The 10587-nt window shown below is 36.8% G+C and overlaps 1 protein-coding gene across 2 annotated transcripts; it reads right to left on the reverse strand.

The window, feature by feature from the left end:
* Positions 1-2254: 2254 nt before the first annotated feature.
* Positions 2255-8821, reverse strand: zpcx (zona pellucida protein C). Of its 2 annotated transcripts, none has more exons than XM_061895590.1 (9): positions 8366-8821; positions 8203-8297; positions 6069-6145; positions 5835-6006; positions 5658-5763; positions 5511-5596; positions 3201-3286; positions 2552-3125; positions 2255-2314 (listed from the first exon to the last, which is right to left on the reverse strand). In XM_061895590.1, exons 1-9 carry the CDS (start codon positions 8756-8758, stop codon positions 2293-2295), a joined length of 1611 nt encoding a protein of 536 aa, XP_061751574.1. In that variant the 5' UTR covers positions 8759-8821; the 3' UTR covers positions 2255-2292. The 2 variants fall into 2 exon arrangements, with proteins under 2 accessions (XP_061751574.1, XP_061751575.1); XM_061895591.1 differs by having other exon boundaries at positions 2880-3125; positions 8366-8820.
* Between the last annotated feature and the right edge of the window lie 1766 nt (positions 8822-10587).

Here is a 10587-nt window from a genome sequence, read left to right on the forward strand (position 1 = left end):
GGCCCTAGTGTGTGAGTGTGAATGTGTCTGTATCTGTGTTGGCTGCTATGAGGTGGCGACTTGTCCAGGATGTAGCCCGCCTACTGCCCGAATGCAGCTGAGATAGGCTCCAGGGACCCCCACAACCCCAAAAAAAGGACAATCGGTAGTAAATGGATGGATGGATGGATGGATGTCCCTTGGCAAAATTGGTGCAGTTCAGCTAAATTTGTTGCTTTTCTGACATGGACTTGTTTCTTCATCTTTGTCCACACGTTTAAGAACTTTGGGAAGGCCATTCTAGAACCTTAATTCTAGCCTGATTTAGCCATTTCTTTACCACTTTTGACATGTGCTTGGGGTCATTGTCGTGTTGGCACACCCAACTGTGGCCAAGACCCAACCTCCGAGCTGATGATTTATGCCTTTTCTGTCAAAGACAACTTTGACAATTTTATAGTAAAACTGAAATATGCAGTATTTAGTTATTGAAGCCCTAAAAGATAAATAATGCAGGACACCATTGGTTTTAATTCATTGAGTAATAACAGAAAAAAGATAAATAAAATCCCACTAAATATTGTTGGAATCAGAAATGTACCCATTAAGTGATCTTTAAATTTTTTTTTTTTTTTCCCCCACTTTCAACACTTAAGTTACAGGATCAACTTCAGATATATCTGTCCATTTTACGCTTGAACTATTAGTTTGTTTTATGCTCTTTTGTCTAAGAAAACGATGTTTTTATATGGCAACCACACAACATATGCAATATTTTCCACATAAAACATTTTAAAGTGAAATATTTTAAGTAATTGGAGCCTTGAATTATTTAATTTTTTTAGCAATGGCAAAAAAAGAATAAAGATAGACAAAAGAATAAACACAGCCCGCAAGGCAGCTTTGTGTCAACATTGCAACTTTTTCTAGTTAGATTTCGCCTGATTCCACTTTTTTTTTTGCAACAGTATTTCCGGAATCTGTGGCAGGCCGGTAAACAATTAGCTGCAATCCTCAAATGGCCCCCGGGCCGCACTTGACACACTCCTGCATTATGTTGTTTACAAGTGTATGTAAACATTTGACCACAACTGTACATGCAAGACTTGAATATTAAAACAAATATAACCTAATGCATAGGCCAGCCGTGTCCAAAGTGCAGCCCAGGGACCAGTTTTATCACACAACTCGTTTTTCTATTGACCTTCAACATGTTCTGAAAATCAAACTACTAAATTCGGTATTATAGCTACAACTATTTGCTTTGTCACCTACAATGCAAAAGCTATGAGTTTGTTTTTGGGTTTTTTCCCATCAAATGGTGTAGCCTTTACCATTGTACATGGCAGTTTTTTAGCAACTTCAATGTACAAAATGGCCCCCTGCGTACTTTGTTCTCAGCATGCAGCCATCAGTCAAAACAGTTTGGACAGCCATACCATACCAACTTTATTTATAAAGCCCTTGACAGAGCCTACTGTGTAATACAAATAGTTTTTGATTTCTTTCCCTGAACATAATGTCCCTCATCTGTGCAGACCGCACATTTGCCGAGAGCTAGTGCATTGTGTGTAGAAATGTCGTCGCTGAAGAGGCAGCTGGTTGCATCAGCACTGTGATCTTTTGATGTCTTACATTCTTTGTTTAATGTTTCCCTGTTTTCACCTTTTTGTATATTCAACCACATAATTTCCCCGATTTTGGGATAAACCAAGTCTATTCTATCTTCCTATCCTACTAGGGCTGTCAAATGACTTACTGCATGTGATTAATCAAAACATTAAGCATGTCTATACACAGATTAATCAAGAAATCCATTTTGTTCCTTTATCTTAATGGTAACTTAAAAAGCGGCATATGTCTGCGATAAACAGGTCAATGTTTGAGTCAGCGCAGGAGTGAGGAGACCTCGACTGGTGTGCTCACTAGAAGAAAAAAAAAATCACTTCACAATAAAGGCTTTCACAAAATTTTGAGCAATAAATGTAGTGCGCTTGAGTTGAACATTTAAACATGTTCCTGTACGATAGACAAAACGTCATTTATATGTCCAAATATTGGTGTCTTTCATTTCAAATATGTGAGTAGAATCCTCTGATTAACCATAATTCAATTGTGTCAATTTGAAAGCACTATATACACACACACACACACACACACCGTTACAGCAGCCAAACCTGCTTTGTGAAACTCAATATCACTCACCCTTACTGTAGAGTATACATAAAAAAAAAAAAGATAAAAAAAAAAGTAAAAACACTTAAGCTCAACAGGGTGAAGCGTTAATATATTTATTTGCCTTTGAAGGTGCAGTTACTCTGCTTTATGCATCCGCCTGCAAACAAAAAAAAAAAAATATTAGTATGATAACTAAAGCATTAGGTACACCAGCAAAATATTGCACAAGTATGAAAGAAACATTACAAAAGCAGGTGTCCAAAACTACTATGGGCCACATACTGAAAAATCAAAACTTTGATATTTTCAGCTCGTGCTGTAACTAATTGTATTGCCATTAATTCTACACTTTTTTTTAATTTTTTTTTTAATTTTTTTAAATGAGGGGCGTTACCTCAACAAATCTCGAAATATAGAAAGCAGTCGCTTGTGTCGTGACTTCCATTCACTCTCAGCTTCAAGTCTTTTGGTTTTACCTCCATCCTGTGCTGCTATCTCTTCAAAACTCAAAGTCTGGGAGCCATCTGAGCTTTTGGACAACTGAATTTTGGAGTGAATTATTGGCAGCACGTTGTTGGTTCTCTTTTGGTGTTGAGTATATTTTGCATGGCCCTTGTCAGTCTTCTCAAGCAGCAGAGGTTTGTACAAGGGCCCGTTTGCACTTTGACCTTTCACATTGCTCGGGTTAATCTCCCGCTGTAGTTCATTCAGTGAACTGTCACCTGTTAGTTGTGAAGCATCATTGCCACCATGTTGCATCGGTTCAGGCAACACTAATTTCAGGCTGCCGATGGGGTCTTGCCTTATAACGCCCATTGGTGAAGACCACTGGGGTTCAGAGGTCCTCTCTTCCGGTGCTGCAGAGTCAGATTGCATGGAGTTCCAATCTAGTTCCAAGTCTGATGGCGCTGGTTTTTCTTCCATCTCCGCAATGACAAATGGACCAGTGCTGACAACAGCCTTTGCATCTGTTGTGACAAATTGCATTTAAGAATATTGATGCAGACTTGTTCCATTTTGTGTTGACGATTTGAAGAACAAACCATGAGGTGTGTGCTGAAATGACTGGCTTTTACACTTAGAGGTACAGCAGCTGCACACCTCCACATTTCCACTAAGTTCTTGCCACCTGAAATAAAGCCAAAATGAACCACATTATTAAAAAGGGTGCAAAAGCATTCAAATGTGTTTAGTTACTAAACTGCATAAGTTTTTTTGAAGATTTAATCAGGGGCTGCAGGCTTTTTGTGGGCAGAGTACTGTAGATTGTGGAGACATCAGCCCTCAATTACAGATGTGGCCATTAAAATTAAGTCTCTTCCATGTATCTTCACCGCAAGACTAAAGCAGGGGTGTCAAACTCATTTTAGATCAGGGGCCGCATGGAGGAAAATCTATTCCCACGTGGGCCAAATGGGCAAAATCATGGCACGATAACTTAAAAACACAAGTACAACTTCAGATTGTTTTATGTGTTGTACTTTGGCCCAAAATAGATCTAGCACACTTTGAAAATGTAAATATCAAATAATCCTCGACAAAACACTTCAAGTTAGTTGAAAGTTCTGAGGAAAAAATTGGCAGAGTTTCAAAAACACAATGAACTTAAACTTGAGCTCAGTGTTTCTACAAAGCTATTAAACTGTAAGTCACAGCCCATCTAGGATTCTAAAAAGTAAAGCATAAATAAAATGATTTCTATGCATAAACTACCTTTTGTCATTTCCACTGTTCTCGTTTCATAAATTTGCACAAAAACATTTCCAAAGACTTATATCGATGTGGATTGTCTCATGCAGCATTTTAAGTGGGGTTACCAAATGTTTAATTTATGTTGGATCGAGGGGGAGGAGTTGCAGCCCTGCTTTACCGTTGTACTTCTTGTTTGATATACTAGCTCACCCAGGTAAAAAACTTTTCCTTGCCCAACAGAATTGCTATTGTGACATGCAGTGGACACATTTAGAACATTGGTTTCTTTAATTTAAAAACGCAGCTCAATTTTACACTTAGCAAAACTTGTCTCACATACCAGATTGAACCCGTTTAACACCCCTAGACTAGAGGAAAAGAGAGCAGGCAACACAAGAATCCAACTGCTAAAGCGTCAAATGTAAAATAGGGGTGCTCGATCCAGATGTCGATACATGGTATAGTAGGAGTATATAAAAGTAAAAACGATAGTGATTAGATCGATATTCCCCTTATTGCAAAATCTTTTGTTTTGGTCATTTGATTGTTTACAAACTCAGATTTTAAACCTCGAGATATACAGGAAGGCTTTGAGGCTAAAACCCAAATAATTATAAAAAAGAAAAGGGGGTCACTCGCAGCCTTTGCTTGGTTATTGTGCTTTTTTTTTTTTCTTCAATTATTTAAAAAAAAAAAAAATTGTATGTAGCATTCAATAGCACACAATACATCAGATTGATATTAGCAAATAAGGTAAGATTCATGAAAGTTTTTATTTTGGTTAACTGCCATAAATGTTTAATTCTATAATCCAGGCATTTTCAAACTGTGGTATGTGTACAAATAGTGGTACGCCAAAGAATCACTGATTCAAGTACAGTGTTTTGTTTTCCTACATTCAGTGTTACTGTTCAAACTGGGTAATGATACAGTGGCCAAATATAATTGTTAAATAAAAACTCTGCCTTGTTTTTAAATCAATGCTTAGGCCTACAGAGTCAGGACCAAACATGGTAAAACTGTTTCAGTTCCTAGAATCCGGAATAGTCTTCCTGAAGACGTGAGACAGGCCTCAATGTTGGTAATGTTCAAATCCAGCCGGATAACACTTAAGTGCGCATATTACACTGGTTAGGGTTAATAATTTTTTAATAAATTTGGATTGTTTTGATTGCATCTTAATTTAAATGTATTTTCCATCTCAAAATGTTATGTAAAACACTGGATTGCCCCGTTTACAAACTGTGTGCTATCAAAAAATGCTTTAACTTACAACGCAACTGTATTTTATTATTGGTCATTATGGTGGTACTTGGAGAGCCAAGTGTTTGAGGTAGTACTTGGTTAAAAGTTTGAGAACCACTGCCATACTGTCAAAGTACCAGATCAGACTTAAAATAGGAGAGGTCAAAACACAAAATATGACCAGAATTAGGGGCCAAAAATGTTGATTGGGACATCTACCTATATTACTGGGATTGGATTTTTGTATGTTGCTAGTCAAATTTAATCCAAGGCTCCACATTTCATGTGACTTAACACACCCCTGTGTTCCTTGTAAAAACATTTTTTTTATTCCCTCTAGAAAGAAGTTAGCACACCCAAAGAGATTGGAGGCACTACATAAGATTAGACATCAATGTATGCAAATTGGCCAATACCTGGAGTTGACCAAGTCAAAGTTGCAGGATTTAGACCCATTTGTTATCTTCTGGTCCGACACGAGCACAGTGCAGTGGACGTACATCTTCAAAGAGGAGGTGTGAAGGCAGTTGACCGAAGCAGTAAAACATTTTTACCAAACTTACCTCTGAAATTAAATAAGTTGTGTTCAGTGCAAACTTCACCACATTTAAATAATGAGACTCAATAAATTGTGCTGCAGGATAAAGTGAGTCCAGTGGGACTGTGCACCTGAAAGGAACATCAATTCATGTAAAAACGTGCATAGTGACATTACAATTACCGGTAGAATGGCTACTCACCCCTTATTGAGGATGACTGCATGGCGAAGTTTAGTGTGAGGCTGCGGCGATGAGGAAACAAAGCATGACTTTATGAATAGACGCTGGTGAGGCCTGATTTTAGCAGACACTTCCATATTGATGACTTGTCCTCGTGTGTAGATGTTGGACTCGGTTGGTCTTGTCCACGAAGCTGCAGGATCAACGTTATGTGCTGCAGCTTTCACACCAATAACTTCAGTTTTCTCCACTTACATGTCATGGCCTGTATGCTAAAGTGTCTGCCATGATTAGGAAGTACTGCAGAGTCAGGTAGACTAGGAGCTTTTGGCCTAAAACAAAAACAACTGTCAGATCAAGTTGAAATCTTTTAAGTATAGTAAGGGACAATGGGGTTGGTAATCACGTATCTCACCACCAGTGGGTGAAGTCTCAAATTTTGGAATGGAAGTAAGCGCTCATCTACATACAGGTAGTCCTCTCTAGAGTAGACAGCTGAAATATAGGGCCTGTTTTTTCATATTGAGCTCCTCAGTATTTGACTTTGAGGTTCTTACACAAAAGATTAAACAATTGTTACCCTATCAAAGTGTGAAGGAATGGCTATTGTTTACATTAACTAGCAGTTAGCCTTGGTGCTAGCATACAAAAAATTGCTTAGTTTGGGTGTCGTGTACTTTGTGAAAATGTACTGGGTTAATGCATGCCATTAATAAAACAAAACAAACCAAAAAAAATATGGTTACCTTAAAGCAGGGGTCGGGAACCTTTTTGGCTGAGAGAGCCATGAAAGCCAAATATTTTAAAATGTATTTCCGTTAGAGCAATACCATATTTTTTAACACTGAATACAAATGCGTGCATTTTTTAAGTAAGACCAACATTTTTAGGGTATAATGACTAATTCTTTTTAATAACATTGTTTTTTCTTGAACAGGTGTGGTAGGAAACGGATGGATGGATTAAAATGCAAGAGAATGTTTTATATTTTGAACGTTATTTTTAACATCGTGACTACCGGTGGAATTATTGATTACTTATCGTGTTAAGCAATGTCAGCTAAGATTTATCTGAGAGCCAGATGTAGCCTTTAAAAAGAGCCACATCTGGCTCTAGAGCCATAGGTTCCCTACCCCTGCCTTAAAGGCAGCAAGGTATGCAATGTTCAAAGATGAGGAGACTTCAACAAGTGGCAAATTTATCTTTAAAATACACCCCAAAGGGATTCCCATATTAAAATTAAGATCATTTGCATATTCCATATACGCAGCACAAGTTTTAATATACCTCCTACAAAAAACAGCAAAAAAAAAACAACTCGCGGCAACAGCTAGCCAGAACACATAGATCGATAAGCCAACGCTGGTGGACTATACCACAGCTAAATTAAGCAACTTTCTTTTGCATGGATTGGTTGATTTATATTTTTATTGGTAGATTGCACAGTTCAGTACAGTAACACCCGAATAAGTTTTTCAACTTGTTTAAGTCAGGGCCCACGTTAATCAATTCATGGCAACTGCGGTTTGTCCAAATTCAGAACTATTATCTTCTACCGCTTTATTACTTTTGTCATCAGGGGGAGTTGGAGCCTATCCCTGATAAAAATAAAAGAATTGACAGCACTAATATTTATACAGATCACATACCATATATAGGCTGGCCCAAATATGAGTTTCCTGTTAATGTTCCTTGCTTATTGTTTGAAAATGCATTAAGTTCTGCATTTTTTAAAAAAAGGTAACTTTTTTGCCCCCCCCGCACATTAAAAAAAACATTGTGACAACCAACCTCCGCTTTCCCCCATATAAGACTTATGCAAACTGAAGAACATGGGATTTCAATCATTTTGAATCGATCACAAACCTCTGTTTTCCCCCATATAAAAGGCTTATGCAAACTGAAGAACATGGGATTTCAATCATTTTGAATCAATGAAAATGAATGGCAGAAAGTGGAATTTAATTGCAATTACAGGAAAAATGCCACGTTTAACAAAACAGTTTTGGCCTCAATCCCAAAAATACTTTACAAACACTAAAATTAAACAACTTCCCTCAATTTCCTACAATATGAAAGTAATAGCCATGAATGTTATGCAGAAACTGGCTAAAATGCTAGCAAGATATTATCAATCACTTACTTTATACCAGGGGTTGACAGATATATCGATTGAAATGTAATGGATATTCAATTCTACGCCCTTAAAATTCAATTTGCAATTGTACTTCAGGTTTGCAACCTTAAGTCGACTTCAAATGGATTTTTCATGTCAGTTCTGATCCCAAAGAATGGTAATTCTCAAAGTGTGCAGTGTACAAAAATGTATAGCTGTAACAAGTTTTTGTGCGCTTGTTACTGTGTATGTGAAATCTGATTTTCCACATACCTATTTGGGACACAGGAAACATGCACAGTAGAAGGTGTGAGCCTCCTGGAATTAAAGTGGAGAGCATTGGAGAGCACATCCAAGCCATTCCGCATCTGTAAGATAATAAAGACTTAGAAAACATGCATAGAATAGCATCGGCATATGAATCTGGTCAACAAACTTCATGACTTGTTCCACACAGATCAAAGCTGTAAGTGAACATCAGCTGGTTTGGTAGCTCACTGTTACTGTAGCAGCCGTCACCCAACTGGATCTCTCCTCTGCTGAGAGTGACATCACCCACATTTTTGTCCACCAGCAGTATTAGTTCACTTTCGTCACAATAAACTTGGACCTCCGGAACATTCATTAGAGGAGAGAGATCTGCAAACATTTCAAAGTCTGGAATCGTGGTCCTCCAGGAGCTGAAGATGCTATCAAAGGGGTCCAAATCGTTGCTTATTTCAAACGGAAAAGGCAGGATGTTTTGGAAAAATCCTTGCACATGCTGCGAAAATACAGTCTCTGCTGAATGCATCCAAAAAAGGCAGAAAAAAAACTTCAGACCCTCCATTGCAAAGCTCAAAGAGGCTCAACCACTCTGAAGATTGTGAGAACACGTGTCATTAATAATAAGTATCACCAGGTGCTGCCAATCAACTCAGGCTAAGCAGAAGTGGGGCATTCACCATAACAATTGTTTTGCAACAGAGTAAGGCCTGTGATTGAAATAATAAACAATACAGCTGATGCCAGCAAAATGATATGCAAGTTGGTCTGACAGCTTATTTAGTACAATTTTAAAATTGATTTAAGTTACAACCATTTAAAAGGAGGGTGTCCAAGGGACCATTTCCTGTCCCCAGCTCAAGTAGTAATTAAAAAAAAAACCAGACAATGTAATGACAAAAAGCTGAAACATGTATACTAATAACTAATAATACTATGCCTTATCACCTAAAACCAAAGCTGACACAACGGTTTGTCTTTCACTTTATATGTTTATGGGGGCTGGATAAAAAAAGAATTAAAAAAAAAATAAAAAAAAAATTTTTGAGAGATGTTTTTTACGCCATCTCAGCGTACTTGCTGTGCATATATTATATGTCAGCAGCTTTTATAACTTCTAAGCTGTTTTGAAAAAGTTGTATTATAATTCTTATATCAAATAAAACCATTATACATACATTTTGACAATCCATGAAACCGTCACCCCAAGAATTGGAATCGAATTAAAATATGAAAACGTCCCTTGCATGCCTTGACTTTTCAGTTTGCGGCACAAAAAGATTGAACGCAACTGATTTAAATCCTTCACATACCGGTATGTTGTATTTTTTTTTTTACATATCTGTTACTGTAATCCCAACTATATTTGAGGTTAATTTTCTAAAAAAAAGTTGTTACAATCATTTTTACTCAGTCCTAATACCCGAGCACAACACCGCTTTAAACATTTGGAATGTTTCAGTGCAATTCTGTTACCTAAATTATATTTTTTATTTAAATTTTTGTTAAATCACTGTAATGTGTTTAGTGTCAACATGCTATGAGATAACATGTTATTTCATGATTTTTATCACTTTAGATTTTCTAGTATTACTTATTGGCAAATTATTGTTACTTTTAATCCTGTTACTAAAATTGGTCACCTTCGCCCTATGATCCAATAAACATGAGTGGTTTGATGTGTATTTTCAGATTTAGATAAATGTAAGTTTATTTGGAGAGTTGCAACAAGCAAATGGAATGCTTTCAGTGGAATGTCCCTTCAACTCTAGTTTACAATAGGATAGTATTTTTTAATTGTAAGGCGAATTAATGGTGTCATTATGATTAATTTTTCTACATTTAAAACACTTTCTTGTGGTCTACGTAACATGTAATGGTGTTTTTTTGGTCAAAATGTTGCATTTATTATTTTTTAAAGACCACCGTCAAGTTGCTTTTTTCGTCTTTTCAGGATGCGCCATTTTGTGGGCGGTTTTATTTACGCGGTTTTATTTACGTGGTTCCACTTCGACAGCATCTTCTCATTTTTTGCCATAGTTTTTTGTGCTTCCATTGCGAGTTGACTAACAGATATAAGTCAGAACTAATGTATACGTATACACTATACATTAGTTCTGACTTATATCTGTAGTGAAACCAGATAAATAAAACCGCCCACAAAATGGCGCATCCTGAAAAGACAAAAAAAGCAGCTTGACGATGGTCTTCAAAAAATAATAAATGCAACATTTTGACCAAAAAAACACCATTACATGTTACGTAGACCACAAGTGTTTTAAATGTAGAAAAATTAATCATAATGACACCTTTAATTTGCCTTACAATTAGAAATTACTATCCTATTGTAAACTATAGAGTTACACTATTTTATATTAGAAATGGCAACAGTGA

The sequence above is a fragment of the Nerophis ophidion genome, linkage group LG03 (assembly GCF_033978795.1).
Source record: "Nerophis ophidion isolate RoL-2023_Sa linkage group LG03, RoL_Noph_v1.0, whole genome shotgun sequence".
Lineage (NCBI taxonomy): Eukaryota > Metazoa > Chordata > Actinopteri > Syngnathiformes > Syngnathidae > Nerophis > Nerophis ophidion.